The sequence below is a fragment of the Ascidia mentula genome, chromosome 3 (genome assembly GCF_947561715.1).
Source record: "Ascidia mentula chromosome 3, kaAscMent1.1, whole genome shotgun sequence".
Lineage (NCBI taxonomy): Eukaryota > Metazoa > Chordata > Ascidiacea > Phlebobranchia > Ascidiidae > Ascidia > Ascidia mentula.
Window position 1 is genome coordinate 17,320,482 of NC_138568.1, and position 17,631 is coordinate 17,338,112.

A 17,631-nucleotide genomic window follows, 5' to 3' on the forward strand; every position below is an offset into this window, starting at 1 on the left:
GAAAGATTTCTGTTGATTTACCGCTCTTTTTGGCATGAATCCTTACCGCTATTCCTAAATTTACCACGCGTTGTTACCAACTACAACGTACGCTACCTCAGATTGCCCAGAACCTCTGGAGTCGGCGCGCTTTCTTTTGTTTTTCTATCAATCAGTGATACTAGTCTTTCGGCCTAAACTTTAAAAATACAAAATTGCCTCATATAGGGTCATTTTGGTTTTTGCTTTTAAATGTAGGCTACTGTAGTTTGCAGATATACCGTGTGCAAAGGAAGATTTTTTAGCAGTAAGTTTAATGTTGTGATACTAAATCCATGCCACCGAAGAAACCTCCTGTCAGACCTGCTCAAAGGGGAACTGCTGTTAAAAAACCTGGAGGCAATGGTACACATCTTTTGCTCCATAACTGCTGCACTTATGCACATTATGTTGTAAAGTTTGCAATTTCTTTGATATGCTAATAAATGTCTATTTTATGTTTCTGTTACCATATTGCCTAATGCTGTTAATCAAACTTATATAAAAGCTACATTTTTGCAGTAACTGCTAAAAAACCCAGTGGAAATCAAAATGTAGTATCGAAGAAAGGAGGAACCAAACCACCAGCAAAAGAAACAAAGAAGGAAGTCAAAAAGGGACCAACAAAAGAAGATCTTGCAGCAATTGTAATTCAGAAGAATATAAAAAGGTACATACCCAATGTTTTTACCTTAATGACTTGCTGGAATGTGTGTAAAAGTATTACTAATGTTTTGCATTGGATGCCGTAAGATTTCTTGGTGCAGTAAAGTTAATTGTGATTGCTTTGGAATGTTTTCAAGATATCTTGCCAAACGGCAATTGCAGAAATTAAGAGATCAAAAGAAACAGTATGAAGAAACCATTGAACAGATACAAAGAGAAGTAGGCCTGTTGTATTTTTCAACCATTGCAAACCAAATCTTTAACTTGTCATTTTGATATCATTGTTAGGCCTTTGTTGCTATGGTAAAAGCAGAGCAAGAAGCAGCAGAAAGACAACTGGAAAAAGAAGAAGAGGAAAGGAGGAGGAAAAAAGAGGAAATCAAACGAAGGAAAAGAATGCTGGAAGCTGCATTTGATGGGGATGTTGATGAAATGAATAACATACTAAAGGAGGTAGCTTCCTTTAAGTATATGCATTATTCCATGTGATTTAGCTGTGAAGCATTTTTTTTAATTTATGGGAAATATAATTTACATAAATAAGCTTGATAAAAAAACTTGTGACAGTTTAAAATGCTTGACAGTAAAAATGTTTGTTTTTATTCCAAAAATAAAAAAAGCAGCAAAATAAATTTGTAAATAAATCATCTAGTAGCTGCATTGTGTACGGGTTTTCTGTGTGAAGGTGAGCGAACGCGATGATGCAGATGGTGTCCCCACTGATGAAATTGGTTGCATCGTCAGGCAGCAACACCAGATGGCACTGGTTGAGTGTGAAGATGCAAATGCCAACACACCACTATCAGAAGCTGGTGGTGGTGGCGGTGTCGAAGCCATAACTTTCCTCATTGAAAGAGGTGATGTGCTGTAAATTGTTATTGTTCCATCAGTCTGACAAATCCCTAGTTTTGTTTTCGTTTACCATTGCAGTAACATGCATTGTGTGTAATATGCATTGTGTGCAATGTGTATTGTGTGCAATATGCATTGTGTGCAATATGCATTGTGTGCAATGTGCGCAATGTGCACTGTGTGCAATATGCATTGTGTAGACTCATTTATAGAAAATAAAAAAAAATCCCTGCTTTTGTAAAGATGAGCCACTCATTGTGCATTGTTTGACATATATTAGGTGCGGATCCAAATTCCATTGGTGCTTGGGGCAGAACCCCATTATACAGAGCAGCATTCGGAGCTCACATGTCAGCAGTTAACTGTCTATTGCAATTTGGTGCTGATCCAAGACTTCACGCACACGATGGAAATACCCCAGCCCAGGTTATTTTTGAAATATGTTTTGTTCCACAATCGCACTAAATTTCCATTCTTATTTATTGTTTTATCTCTGGCGCTATCGCTGGAGCAAAAAAAGGCGTGTAGACATTCAAAGTAAGGCCGATAATTAACATCTAAAAGAGTCACACAGTTTGTGGCATTCAATAAGTGATTTACCAAATTCAGTTTTTTGCGGGCAATTTTTTTGCTTGTTTTGGAAAAGACTTTGGTTTAAAATCTAAGGTCTACAGCCTTTTTTACATAAATGTGGTAAATTCGTAACATTTATTATGAAGGTGGCGTCAGTTGATGCGATTGTAGAAACACTGGAGAATTGGGACGTCAGCGTCACCGATTCTCTCCTGGAGAAAATGGAGGCAGAAAAAGAGCGAAGAGAAGATGAAAACCTGAAGAGGAAATCTGCCGTTACCAACAAGTCAGTTTATTTGATTTTTTAGAACTGATGTTAAATCTTGTGATAAATGGGTTTAGCAAATAACAGTTATTCACCAATGAGTTTGAAAGCTCGCTTTAACGTAGCTTTTTTGTAGTTTTAACAGTTTATTAAGTTAAACTGGCGATACAAGGAATGATAAAGCACTTAAAATCACATTTTTTTCACGTCTTATAAAAAATAATTTACTTGCCAAACCAAAAGCAAAATTTTCCTTTCGGAAACTAGTGCTCTTTTGCGGCTAGGTTACAAAACGAACTTGACGAAATACAAAAGGAATACGATTCACGGCAAAGGATTTTGGAAAAAGCTTATACAGAACTGGAAAAGCGAATACATGAACACGACCATGCCGTTAGCACGGGCTTCGAAAACACCGAAATCACACTTGGCGTAAGTAGCGTGCATAGTGACGTCATGAAGTGTAATTGTTGTTTTCGAATGTAAAGGTTTGTTTGGATGGAATGCAGAGATCTTAACAGTAGTGACGAATGCGCGTGTGTTGTGCGTTGGTGTTCTGTATGTTGAGTATCTCGTAAGCTTTAACTGCTATTGTACCACAAAGTAAGTGTTTGTGTACACATTTAGCGCGAGTTTGCGAAGATTGTGGTTTGTCCCTTCGGAGGCTGTGAGTTTTGTCAAGGGTTTTGTATTGTTTGTATAGTCGCGCTTAAGTATGCTGTGGACAAGCGAGTTCGTCCACGGAAATTGATTTGGTTAAAACTACTTGAAAGTTGTCACCATTGAAAACCACATGAAGTGATTTAACTGTAGTTTTTAAACAAACCATTAATTTAGAATAATGATAGTGTTCTCTTATCCAATTTTGCTTTAATTTTAGTCCGAAAATTTAGATATTATGTGTTTCAGTTTGTTAAGATTTTTTTACATTGAACAGTCACATAAATCATACTGACGTATGCGTTGTATTTGTACGTGCAGACGATAAAAGATGCAGAAGGTGATCTCGAGATAGCCAAGCTGAACGCTATGAAAGCACGCGAGCATTTGGAACAAGCTAAATTAAAACTACGGGAACAGGAACACGAAGGTAAATGCTAATTGTTAATTAATCTGCGCTTAGTTCAATAAGTTAAGTTCGTGTAACACAACTTCTGAAATGAAGATATTGGATAAAACAGAACATTTTTTGAATTAAAATGTAATTTTCAACCAAAGTGTACCATATGCAAAGTATAACAGAATTTTTTGACACTTTTGGGTTTCCAACAAAGACCAAAATCAAGGTCAAAATCGCACAAACATCATTTACGTAACATAAACGTAGTTTTTTCTCAACTCAGGGGGTGAGGACAACCTTCCGGGCGTGAAATGCAACATCCGGGAGATCGACGAAGTGCTCATGCGTGACGTGGGCAACCGCATCCGGGACTCTGGCAAGTGGCCAATGCTTATCGATCCCACTGGCCAAGCAGGCATTTTTCTCCGCTACAGAGACACAAATTATCTCTGTGCCCTTAACCCCCAAAACATGCAACCAGAGACGGTTAGGCTTGGGTTGCTGGGAGCCATACGGTAGGTTGTCGTCGTTTATATTAGAGGTGCCTGGCTTTTATAAATTGTTGCTTTTTGTTGTTTGTAACAGTAATTCCACGAAATCTGAATGATTAGTTTTGTATTTTTTTCAAAATGACTCTCATTGTTCTATCGGAAAGGTATTTACTTGAATTAATGACGAAACTTAGGTGATTGCAATTACTTGCAACGTACAGCAATCGAAACTTCGGCATTTTCTACGTTTCCATAATGTTTAAATAACCCCTGACTTGTTCATAAACAAGTATTGCGTGATACGTGAAAACGGGAAACTTGAAACAAATTGTGTTCTTTGTAGCTTTGGCAAACCGCTTGTGCTGGACATGCTTGAAGTTGATATGTTCGAAACTGTAGAGGATCTTTTCAACCAAATCACTCCGAACTTGATGTCTGACATTATGACCCGAGAATTGCTGGAAAATGAAAAGTACGGATTACGTATAATTTTCCTTACGTTAATACTCGATTAGAGATATATTTGCCCTTGTTTTAACCAATGCATTTCAAAGTTTTTTTAATTGTTACCGAATAGTTTTCGCAAATTTGGAAACTCAAACCGATTGTTTGGCATGTTGTTGTTTAAAAGGTCATGAAACCTAAAAAAGCTTTCTTTACTTGAGCAGATAAAAGTTGTGTGATGAAACGTGCAAGAGCAAGATTTATTTTGTCAAATTCTAATGTCGGTGCCGCAACTAATGTGTTTATTCCTCCAAAATCTCTAAAAAACCCAAGACGATCGTCGTTTTTGGACCGTTCTTCTCAACAAAAATTACGCGTTGTAACCAGACTATTTTTAGGTACATGAAGTTGGTGAAGCCAACCGACCACGACGATTACCAAAGTTCGAAATTCCAACACCACAGAGCGAAGAATTTCATGTTCGTTATTCTCACAAAGAACAAATACCCGCCCGATCATATGATAGAGAAAACTTATCCAATAAGGATTGTGTTGCCGGATGTCTGACATTTCCATTGTTGGTGGTCGTCTTATTTTCATATTCGAGGGATTTTGTTGCATCGAGGTCAACACGCTGTTGAAATCGCTATCCACTGTCGTGTTTATATTCATCACAATTTGAATAGAAATGTTGACAAATTAATCGTTGTGAAAGCGTCACTGTAACGCGAAGTACAATTGATATAATCGTAATTTCAACAAACGTTATGGTTGCGTATTTACATTTTAACGGGTCATTTCGATCATATATCGGTTTGTGGTGATGAAAGACGCACAAAAAGTTCTTGTAACTACTTACCTCTGTAAAAACATTGACCATGTACTGTGTATAATGTATAGCTCTTAAATGAACCAACATTGGATCTTGCTGGTGTTTGTCCAATTTGCATTTAGCGCGTCGTGTTGGTCTTATGTATCAGAAGCCTACAACTACCTACTATTTTCATCTTTCCGCACTGTGTTAGTCCTATCCGTTTCTGTATAAACAGTTGACTGTTGATCTCATATGAGCAAAAAAACCGTGCGTTTGCCAAAGTGTCAACATTTCTTTTGCCTGTGTTGTTGCATGCCTCACATGGCCCTTTGCTTTACCTAGCTGTATCATTTTGTTGTTCTTATCCACCTGATACAATAAAGCTTTATTTCAGTTTATTAATGAGGCATTTTTCATATGTAAAGCTTCATGTTTAGGCAGTCGCAAACAAACAGTCATCACAAACAAAAATCGCAAGTCATTTTTTACAAGACTAACAACAAAAAGAACGAACAAACAAAATCCTTGAGTTTAAATACATGTGTAGCGCGGTCGTCTCAATAAATGGTGGGAAGTTTTGCATCAGCCTCCATGTTTTAGTTGTTTACAGTCGCGTGTTGGTACTCTCGCCGTCGATGACAACTTGGTTCTGCCGACGAAAACAGTGTGGAATTCACAAAAAAGAACATAAGGAAACAGAGATATAGATGCGAAAACCTTTGGAGGTGATTACAAACCCATTCATTTTAATGTTAAAAATACTTGGTTATATTTCTAATTTATAATCTCGAGTCATTTTTCACAGAAACGCTCTCGAAAAAAGATACCGAAATAGGTATTTTTTGTATTTGAATTTAGGTTACGATAACGACCATTAAAACTCCGCATGTTCCATACAAGAATCTAAATCAGGCATTTATCTTAGCATGTGGATCGAACGCCTTTATAAAAAATGTCTAGTCGCACCACATAAATGCTGTCATCATCCAGAGCTACCGTCACGCTGTCTGTCCTCGTGATGGCGCTGTTGAGCATTTTGACAAGTTGTGCGAAAGAGGGGCGGGCCCAGATTTTCCACCTCCAACATTTGCTCATGATAGAAAACCTACATTAAACACAAATGCAATTCACCGTTGCAGGTAAGGTTAGCCGTAAAGTTTGTTAACATCAACAATATTAAGCAAAATGTTATTTAACCGTTACTGGAATCTAGACATTTTTAGCAATATATGTTTAAGCCAAAGATTTCCATAAGTGCGACGCGATGCAGAAGTACATTGTTTTCATACTGTTTGGAAAAGCTTATCAGGATTTAAGCATTTTATTTCAAATTTAACTCAGTGACCCTTCAGCTTTTGCGGTGATTTAAAGACCGCATCAGGCTTAATATCTCATGGGCGCGTCGTTGTGACATTTTACTAGAGATGAGTCACCGGTTAGTAATGTTGGTAGCAACTGGCTTAAGTTGTTTCCACCGATACAAATTTTACGCATTAACATTTTAGTCATATTATCCGTATATTGTATTCACAATTACTGATTTTATGATCATTTTCACAGTCAAAACATTAAGTGGCAAATGAAGATGGGCATACGCGGAAAAACCCAACCACTAAAATGGTGCGGTTTCACGCGCGATTTTCGCTTGGCCTCTTGCGCACGACGGCCGAAACAAGTCAAAACATACCTATTTGCGGAGATTCGCTACTTCGCTTCTGAAAAGAAATGCCGAACACGGAAACTGTTGCGTTTTGAGTCCCTTTGCACGCAAGTATAAAACGTTTGCCTAAAAGTCATAAACGGCTACTTTACAACGAAAAATTACCTGTGACGATAATAAAAAAATCGAAGTTATCAACTATTGGTTTTTATTTCGCAGAAGTGTTTTATTCAACGTCATGACAGGTAGGATCGCCTACTGCGCAGGTCCTTACTTAGCGATTACAGCTATCGCATCAAGATCATTAGGAAGGCATTTGCTCAGCCAAAGCATTGCAGCTTGGCGGGATTAGCTTTACTTGCCACAAAGAGCCAGTTCTGATAAGAAAAACAAGCCCTGGGCAGTTTTTAAACTCACGACCCTGGGCTAACCATGCTTAACGATCTACCAACTGAGCAACAGGAGCTCAGTGGTTTCACGTGGTATATTGTGGCCAAGGTACACTTGTGCACAAGCGTACAACTTCCCATGTAACCTCTACATATACCTAGAGGATCTCTACCACCAAAATCAGACAACATAGAAACGTACTTGGCAAAGCTTTGGTTTACTGCTTGATCTTTTTTCATCCCTATAGCGTTGTACTGCTTCGCAAGGTTGGCAAACTATATGTTAGTTCTATACCAAATGCTTACATTTCGTTGCTGCATGATTCGGGTTGTTCCATTCGATATCCTGCCTTCAATTTGTCAAAAAGTTGCTCATGCGAAACGTCATGATGTGGCGTGCAGCCAAGTGTGACCATCTCGTACATAAGGTTCCCAAATGACCAACTAAAAAAGAAAACCAGTTAATGAAAGAAAATCAACCACACCGGATTACAAATTGTCTCGTATATTCCTTATCCAAGGAAATTTTGCTCGAAATTCGACAGTTATTTCGATTCCGTTTTGTCTTTCAATGTAGACTACTCTTCCTATACCCACTTTTGTCGGTAAGGTACTATTACACCGTGTCACAAAAGTTTTGCCAAACTTGATTCACATATAAGCCTATGTTTAAAGTAAAAATCATTATAATGCGCATCGATTCCTGTTTTACACAGACTTTCATGTGGATTTTAGTGACACGGTGTTGTAGTATTTTCCTTAATGTCGCCTATAATCATGACTTGTTTCAACTTCGCTGTAAGCTTTGGAACAGAATCAAATTTTGTGTTGGGTCAATCGTTAAACGGAGAGACATCGATTTGGCCATTTTATTGTGTAGAAAGAATGTCTTAACCAATTAAATTGCATTAAAGTTGTTTAAGGGAAAACTTACACGTCGCTCTTTGTAGTAATGGGAAACTGCCCTTGCTTCATTCGTTCAGGACTGATCCATTTGAAAGGAACCGCTTTCTCCGCACGTGACTTTAACAATCCATATCTGTGAGGACATAACAACGATTCAAAGCAATGTAACGGATGATTTGTCTGTTTAAAATAATTTTGCTCCAATGTATTTTAATTATCACTACAATACGCAAATCATTGATATAGTTTATTTTCCAGAAATGTTTATTTGTGTGCGTGTTTTGTGACTTGATAAAATGCAAACAGTCCAGTATGTTCGCAGCCAAGCCATTATTCCGTACTTGATATGTAGTTTTTAAACTTTTTCGATTGTTTGGTGATGGGGCTATGTTTACTCTCATACACAACATTTCATCAACGTACCTATAAACATCATTGGCAAGTCCGAAATCAGCTATTTTGCAAACTCGTTCCTCCCCCACAAGAATATTGCGAGCAGCCAAATCTCCGTGGATGATTCGGTTATTTGTGAGGAACTCCATTCCCATGGCAACTTGATGAGCCATTTGTGTGAGTTCCTTGAGCGTCACTCGGTAAGTCGGGTCAGTCTTGTATAACTGAGGCTGTGGTGCAATAGTGTTCTTTTATTTGTTTACCTATACCAGGAGCGCACTACACAAAGCGTGCGTTCCATATGTGGCAAGAAAAGGGCATGCAGGCAACATATTTCAGCAACACCAGTAAAATCTACAATAAATGCTATTACTGCGACACTTAAAACTCCTTTTATCGAAATCACCAAATATTCATAAGGGCGACAAAGACTTTGTATTTGATAAATCCCCAGTCATTTGTCGATATGTTTTTTTCTAATAAATTTATTTCGCCTATAATTAGGCATCGTCAGTATCGTGATCCTGGTTTTAAATCCATACCTACCTCTCTGACACCCTGCAGAAAGTTTTTCAGATCTCCGTACTTCAGAAACTCGGTAATAAGTAGAACGGGTTTCTGGGTCGTGCAACATCCCAACACAGAGATCACGTGAGGGTGGTTTCCCACGTTGACCATGAAGCTTATCTCGTGAAGAAAGTCGTGGAGGCGATCTTCCTGCTGCAAACCCTCTTTCCGAAAAAAACATACAAAGAAACGAGTCTTTAGAGCGTTTGGGTTTGTTTGGGTATCAATGGACTTTAATACAGTATTATTTGTTGTACAAGTAGGCATCATATACCTTTGCAAAAGAGCTATACTTATTATTTAACTGTTGTAGGCAGTAGAGTAGTGCCTTATTGGTTGGAATCTCTCTACAGGCTACATTAAAACAGTTAGTCCAGTACTACAGTCACTTGCTGCACTGACAAACTAGTTTATACCGACTTACGTGATTCAAGGCCTCGTATTTAGCATTAGACCCATTCAAAGAAGTCAAGGAAATATTATGGTTGTATGATGGATTTTGACCTAATTTATTAACCTACATTCACCAACCCTGTATAGTTTTAGCAGCAACTTGAACGGATTTGGTCTCTGATTTTATGAAGGCTTTGTATACTATCCCATAGTTTCCACGACCAACCACTTCTCCAATTTCTAGTTTGTTTCTATCTATTTCCCATTGCTCGCCAAACATGGGGGAACAACTCTCTTCCTGGTTAAAAATTGGATTATTTGAGCAACAAGAAGTTTTATAACAAATACCGGTGTCATACATACACCAGCTTCACCAATAAATGTACATCTTTTTGTTAGGTTTAAATGCAATCCATCTACCTGAATTTTATGTTTCAAGTCTTCTATATTACAAACTACTTCGTTCTATTTCTAATTCATATCAACAGCTTCAAAAAATTGCAAAAGGTACCCCGATTTTTTCGACTACGAATTCCTTTTGAGTCACCAACGACTTGTTCGCGACGAACTGTTCCCACGTTAAAACCTTCTCGCGAATTCGACGTTCTCGAACTTTCCACGCGACCACAGCTATCACCAGAAACACCACTGCAGCCAGAGGAATCAATATTGCCAGTAATAGTATCGTCAACGAGTTACAACCACTTTGGCCAGAGATTCTACAAAAACGACTTGTCACACATAGCCTCAAGGTTAGCCGTTTTTTTGCGAATGTGTGAATTTAAAAAAATGTTTGAAGATTAGAATATATTAAGACAAGTGTCAGTGAAATATGCAAACCCAAACCATCACAAACAGGTACTTACTGAGGTTAAATTATTTTAACCGATGTGCCGTAAATGAAAATATCACAAAAAACTTTGAGCAAAAAGGTATTCCATAATGTTTCATTTAAAGTAAACGATTCTGAAATCAGCCTAGAAATACACAAACGACTGCCCTTACCCGTCTCCATAGAAACCTTGTCGACATCTGCAGTCTGCTCCGGTCAGAGGAGCCTCTCTGTCAAAGCAATCAGCCTCCGGCACACACGGGTTGGTATCGAGAAAGCAGTAGTTTGTGTCTCTGCAGCCGTCGCCTTAGGTGCAAAAAGTCGTAGATAAAAGACAATTGAGCATGTGTATCTAACTATTGGGTTTGGTAGATTCTAATAGCAAAATCCTAACAAAAACACAAAATTGAAAAAAACTCTTGTTTTGTCATGGAATTGGTACATTTCAAAACACCCACCAGAAGAGTTACTGACTCCATTTCCTTCGTACCCTTCCCTGCATGTGCAGTTAGTTGCAAAACTATTCAAACCATCGGAGCAATTGGCTTTGATGTCACAAACGTCGAACTGACATACGTCCAAATCTAATTTGCAACAAAAATTTTATGAATTACGTCACCAATGAACAGTCAATATCTATAAACAATCTAGGTGTTTAGATGACAAAATTCTGTCTTTAAATTGAACTGTTTTGCGATTGCCCAATTTTTATTACATGTTTTCTTTTTGACCACATAGTATTATCTCACCTGTCCTGAATTCCAACATGCTTGTGCATTTTCCAGAACCTAATATGCAGTTGATATTTTCATCCACTTGTATTTGAACGGTGTAGCTCCTTCCTATTTGCAAACCCACTAAGGTGCTTCTGTGCGCAACCGGGCGATCGCATGACGTAATAAAGGGTTCAGAAGGTGATAGGTCAAAGGCAACGGAAGGCTGCAAATTAGTTGTCAAATTGACATCACACACCTTTGTTATTTTTGCACACATTATGCTGTGGCACAAATTGTGAGTAGTGTAAAAAAGAATATTTTTTTGTTTCTTTTTTCTAATTATTTTGAAGTTTTCATCTATTTGAAAGGGCATCATGATTTTCTAACTAAAAAAATCAATAAAAACAAGACATGTCGTTATAAAAACTGATTTCAACCGCAATTTCAAGTTTTACTACGGAGCAAACTCAACATTTACCGTTCCTGTAATTGATGATCCTTCGAGATCGTTTGTCAAGGTCGCCACCGCCGTTGAATTAAAGTCCCTGTCTGCCACTGGATCCAACCACGTTATGGTAACAGAGACGGTTTTGTTTACTAGGTCCGGAACCATTTCAACGATGGTGAGGTTACGAGGTTTCACGGGATCTTGACCGATATCTGATTCATAAATACATCGCAAACCATGAATAAATTCATTATTCCGATACCGACATTGGGAAATTTTGCACTAGCAATTTGATTTACACAATCGCTTTTTTCTTTCATAAGCTCATAAGCGTGTATATCAATACTTGTTTTATTTGATAAACTTACATATATTCCTGAAGTAACGCATTTAAATTGAAAAAAGGTCGGTTTCCGAAACATGGTCAAAGTTGACATTCATAAAAGCAAAACTGTAACTCCGTTTACCGCAGCAAAGCTTGGCGGAGTAGGTTTGGTTGAAGCCATCTTCGATAAGCTTTTCACTACACTCGGGGGTGGAACCGATATCCATAAACGGCAAGAATGCATTCCACGTGATTCTGAAACGCATGTTCTGGATTAAAAGTAAATTTAAGAAAAAATGGCCCTGGCCCAAGTCACACACATTTCGTCATTCCGCTTAAAATGCATTAACTTGTTGCAAAGGTTGTGACTTTGGGTTACACGTTTTTGGATATAAAATTTTGGATATAGTAAACTCTTGCGATCCGTTCCCTTTTGTTGATTTGAAGGGACTGTATTGAAGGGACTGTAGCATGCATGGAAAATTGACAAAAAACGATAAGATTTGTCTTGTCTATCCTCGTCACGGGTGTAACTTAACATGGTCTATGTATAGTTTTAATAAACAAAAGTACCCAGCATATGGAAGCACTTCAATGACGTAAGCTGAAAGAAAATCCCCGAGAAAAGTGACGCTGTTGACACCCTGTAAAAGTGTAACTTCGTTTAAATATTTTCAGTGGAGCAAAGTAACATTATACAAATATTTGTATTGGTTATTTATAGATGTCCTGTGTTAACTTCTGAATCGGGACCAGTCTTTCTCAAATAATGGTTCATGTTCTCTTCAATGCAGTATTGCAATTTTATTATTATGTCTAACGTTATTTTTCTGTCCAATGTAATATCTTTGATTGCCGTTATGTTCTATTGAAATAAGTCGTACATATTAATTTTAGGAAGATTCATGAACATTCCAATACGGTCTAGGTAGTAATAATAAAAGTTTTATTGCTTTTATTATTACTACTACGTAATTTTTGCAAAAACTGACGATGCTTACATAAGCGAAATCGATTATTTTTACAAATAAATCTGCTGACTTCAATCTGAGCCTTGTTGCTTCATGATATATGCGAACCAAAGTAATTTGCTGTCGCAGATAATAAAACAATGCATAACCGAGGGCTAGATTCCTCTACAGCTACTAAGCAAGTAGGTCCAGGTTAACATTTAGATTTTAAAAATTATTTTGTTATGTCGAAGTGTTAGTGTTGTGCTGGTGGCATAAAAATGCATCCAAAACGCAAAACAATGCTTCTGTTACACATACCGGGCCAACAGAAAAAAATCCGACTCTTAACGAATCTCCAATGCTTCTCCTTCTTCTAGAACAGGTGTTGTTTCTGTCGGGGCAGCGGTGAAGGTTGCACACGCATACGTCATTTCGGGTCGGTAGGCCATTGGAACAAACGGGTGAAGGAAGGGTGTCACAAAAACTGCTGTTGGCCTTAACCCAGAATGACGTCCTACAAACCGATGGAAATATATTGCCAACAAAAATGTACGAAAGCAGGTTATGGAGCCTTTTATTCTACTGGCATTAAGTAATTCGTTGTCTTTTGGAATCAGGGTTTCACATACGTACTTTCCAACATCACAAATTCCGCGTTTTCTGTTTTCGTTCTCGTCTCTTATCTGAACTAATGTCCCATCCAAATCCACACCTAGAAAAAGGTGGAAGTACTTCACGACACTCTACTCCACAAGTGAGTCTGAATACTATTTACCATTATCTTTACATTGGAAAACGAATGTAAAAATACTTCTATTTTACTTCGTCTTACTTTACCCGAGTATATTTATTGGGTTGGCATCAGGTTGCTTCAAAAACAGCTTTTTCCATTTAGCTGCTTATATATAAAACCTTATCATGTTTCTCTGATTTCTGATCATTAAACAATGCGAAATGATGCTTATATATAAAACCTTGTTCATTTGTTATGCTCCAGGAAACTGTCACGTGTATCGAAATATTTCCATTTGTTTCAAGCACTGTGTAGTTCGTAGATGTGAGGTTGGTGACTCCAGTGCTACGAATGAAGGCTGAATGAAAGAAAACAAACATAAAATTGAAGCTGAAAAAATAGTCGGATCACTTAGGGGTACAAATTTTTGTGAAATTGCCGAGAAAATTAGCTTTAAATTGTTTCGGCACAAAATTTTTATTTCAGGGCATTGGACGGAGGAAATTAAAATTTTCATGCAACGGTATGGTTATGAGTGCGATGTAGGTAAATATAAAAATAGCCCAATGCTCGACTTATTTGCAAGCAAACTTATCACCCAAAACACGCATTGGGGCTATTGTTATTTTTTCTAAATTCTAAGTCCCCCTATCCTATATTTATCCGCGTAGTTTTCGAGTTCGTCCGTCGAGCGGTCGCTTTTAACCGCAGACTGACGTCAGCACGCACTTACCGGGTTGGCAATTTTGCAGTTCACCGCCAGCGAAAAGGGATGCGTAAACCGCGAGGGCCAAACCAAGCGAGAAAGTCATTGTTGAAACAGATTTTCGGGGCTTGTAAATACAAACTGCGTCGCCCTTGATTTGACGTAAGTTGAGCGTTTGAGACGGCCAAGCTCAAGGTCAAATAAGCTGTCGGCAGGTAAGACCTTTTTAAAAGAAAGCGTGATCCCGGTAAGTCCTTTCGAGTGCACTGCTCTTATAATGGGTCCCTTTCTCCCAACACGCTTTGAACAGGAGTTTGGAACAGGAGAATTTGAACAGATTTTGATATAATTTTGTCTACTATTCAGCACTGGCATGTGTTAGGCCAGTTTGAAAACAGAGTTTTATTGCGAAAGTATTCTTAAATGTAAATGAGTAACAAAGTATGTTTAACGATTTCCTGATGCGGTAAAACGTTTTATTCCTTCAATTAAAGCGGAAAGCACGAAGATTTGCGACCGTACTGTCAACCTCTGCGCTAACCGAATACAAAAGAGACAAGGTTATTCGAGGTATATTTTACACAGATTTTTTTCGAATTTGATTTCTTACAAAGCAATATTGCTTGTCCAGCGAGGAGCAGAACAGATTTTTATTTGAAATAACGGTTGAATTTTATGCCATTTAGAAGAAAATTTAACACTTTTAGGTTTGAAACAAACTATATGAGCCTCAACATCTAAAAACATCTTTCTCTGCTTTCCTTCGTCGCATTACTAAACCCTCTGAATACAAAAAATTATTTCACCATATGGTTTTAGATTTTTGCGAGTATTTTCATTTTTCCCCCTGGAACTCAACCGTCTGACTATAGCAACTGACCAGAGAGCAACCAACTCAAAATTATCATCTTTTCCCTCGATCTCTATCTCGTTTCCTGTGCGCTGCAAAATGTATACACCCCCTATGTACGATTTTTGTAGGTGAAGGGGGCAGGGGTTGTTTCAGGGTGCGTCGTCACGGAGTATGGAAGCGAACGACAGGAGACAATTGGAAACCGCGGGTCGCCAATACAAACTTTCGCAACAGCAGGAGCGTGTCGACCGTCAATATTTACTTTAGGACTTCCACCCGATAATCCGTAATTAAATTGAATCAAAAATCCGATACTTTAGACAACTTTACAAACTTTGATTTCTTGTTGAACAGGATTTTTTGTGGAAAACGTGTTTGCAGATCAAGAAAACTGATTATTTTGCATTTAATTGACGATTTGCAGCTTTGTTCAGGAAGTTTGACAACAAAGTTGTAAACTTTTAAGTGTGATATCGTTGATTCCAAATAAATATCGTTGATATCCAAAATTTAAACTGTATCAAAATAAGAAATAACCAATAGAAACACGTACAAAACCGACGAGTTTTGCGTATCAAACCAATTTCCCTTTGTGATTGATCAGAGGTTGTCAATACAAGGCCTTCCCATTTTCGTGTTAGGGCGTTGATAAATGAGGCCGCAGGACCTTTCTTAACGTAGTCGATGCTCCGTGACAATCACATGTACATGAATTGTGGGTCACATGTATCTATCGACTACAATCATTCACCTGTGAAGCATTTCGTGCGGAAACAAGTTATCATATTAATCATGTGGTTTTCGGTGACGCTTTGTCAGATTTTTTGGGTGATTTTTTTACGGCGGTTCAATTGATTTTTGATTGGGAGAAATTGTCCGCCTGAAGATCAAAGACGAAACTGATGTTGCGGACACCAAATCATATTAATATGTGACGTTTCTTGGAAAACTTAAAGTTTGTCCAAAAACCGTCGAGATTTTTGGACGTCGGTCTAGGACTGACGGAAGTGTTCATAATTGCTGCGTAAATGTAATGCATTTTTTCTAATGACATTTAAAATTTTGACACTTACGCAAGTATTTAATTATGATTTAATTAACTAGTATACTAATTATTCGTCTGTTGAGACTTTAACGATAGGCTGGTATTGAAGCAAACACTTACGTGCTTGCGATGCGAAATATGCCGTGTTTGCGCAAATAATACTTTTAAATATGGCCAATGTAAACTATAAGCATGTGTATGACACAAGCTGCACGCGTCGCAATTGCAGAAAGCCGTATTGGTTACACAAGAACGCAATCGGCGCCGTTTACCGTCGTCGATGGTCTTTTTAGCGTCACACCGTGACAATCTCAAATCAAAACACAGCCTTCAGTCAAATGACATTAGCGAAAGGCTTTTAACGCGATCCAATAATGTCAATAGCCCCGACGCGACAATTTTGGCTCAAGTGAAGCGGGTGTTCATCCGACCGTAACGAAAGCGTGACGTCACCTGACCAGCAACAAAATCTGTATGGAATTTGACGTTGAATTTTTAGCATTGTGTCTCAATTAGTTTCACGTATAAATGTGAGTAATAGTGCAAACCACCTATAGCTCTTATTGTTACAGCGAGTGTTACCTTTTCTATGTTTCCCGCCACTCTCTTTGTGACGTTTGGCGTCTATGACGTAATATTGCCCAGTGCTGGGCACGCTTAAATGTAGCAGTGAATGTGGTGTATTTTGGACTGTTCAAGTAGAACTTACTGTGTCTGTTTGTATTTAGAGCCAGGTGTTAATGAAACTAAGTTGTTATTATTAATGAAAATGGTTTCATTTGAACCTGGACTCCGAAAAGTTGGTACGCTGTTGTTATGGTTGTAAACATTATGTGCTGTGTTGACATTAAGTACTATGTTCGTTTACAACAGAGAACCGATGTTGAGTCAAGTCGTGTTCACTATAGGAAAAATTGTAATGTGGTAGCTGGCACCCTCCAGGCCGTGCAAGTTCTACAGGGCGAACAACAGCTGTTACACTTACAATGTAATCGACAACCATGTGCAATGGAACCCAGCCGTAGAAGTCAATAGGTATTTACACCCACGCCAAGCAAATCAACCCGTTTAAAAATCGCTTGGTAACTTACCTCCGACACCTAGCGGATATTAAATGAACACACTTATTTCTATAAATTTGTTGTTCTGTAAATAAATGTTTTGGGTTAAGACCGTTGTATTTAACACACTGTACAGCATGCAGTGTTTTCCAACCGGTGGTACGCGTGCCACTAGTGCTACGCGATAGCATTCCAGGTGGTACGCAAGCACCATTCCGTAATTTGCGGATATAGTTCGAATTTAAAAAATCCCAAGTGATCTTAAAATGGTTGTTACTTCATCCCCTAGTTTACTTTGCATCACTCAACTTGGTGGTACGCGTCGAAAGTGTTTTGCCTTCAAGTGATACGCAACCACACAAAAAGGTTGGGAATCACTGCTGTACTAGATATGAATTGTTTTCGCTGATGTGGTTTCCTCACCGTTTAAACTGCAACAATGTACGGACAGAATATAAATCTGCATGA

The 17,631-nt window shown here is 38.2% G+C and overlaps 2 protein-coding genes across 2 annotated transcripts; one reads left to right on the plus strand and one right to left on the minus strand.

Moving 5' to 3' along the window:
• Positions 1-242: 242 nt before the first annotated feature.
• LOC145893957 (IQ motif and ankyrin repeat domain-containing protein 1-like) lies at positions 243-5,575 on the plus strand. Its single transcript, XM_082982367.1, has 12 exons — positions 243-384; positions 541-688; positions 822-903; positions 973-1,137; positions 1,370-1,541; positions 1,817-1,962; positions 2,256-2,395; positions 2,659-2,806; positions 3,356-3,464; positions 3,718-3,949; positions 4,269-4,397; positions 4,768-5,575. The coding sequence occupies exons 1-12, from the start codon at positions 315-317 to the stop codon at positions 4,934-4,936; spliced, it is 1,710 nt and encodes a 569-aa protein (XP_082838493.1). The 5' UTR covers positions 243-314; the 3' UTR covers positions 4,937-5,575.
• On the minus strand, positions 5,568-15,086 carry LOC145893956 (uncharacterized). The gene is made up of 18 exons (XM_082982366.1): positions 14,232-15,086; positions 13,740-13,856; positions 13,399-13,477; positions 13,084-13,279; positions 12,386-12,456; positions 11,955-12,067; positions 11,518-11,699; positions 11,073-11,262; positions 10,782-10,907; positions 10,497-10,629; positions 10,003-10,210; positions 9,630-9,789; positions 9,078-9,262; positions 8,562-8,761; positions 8,167-8,271; positions 7,539-7,676; positions 6,150-6,288; positions 5,568-5,832 (listed from the first exon to the last, which is right to left on the minus strand). Exons 1-18 carry the CDS (start codon positions 14,308-14,310, stop codon positions 5,788-5,790), a joined length of 2,466 nt encoding a protein of 821 aa, XP_082838492.1. The 5' UTR covers positions 14,311-15,086; the 3' UTR covers positions 5,568-5,787.
• Positions 15,087-17,631: the final 2,545 nt, after the last annotated feature.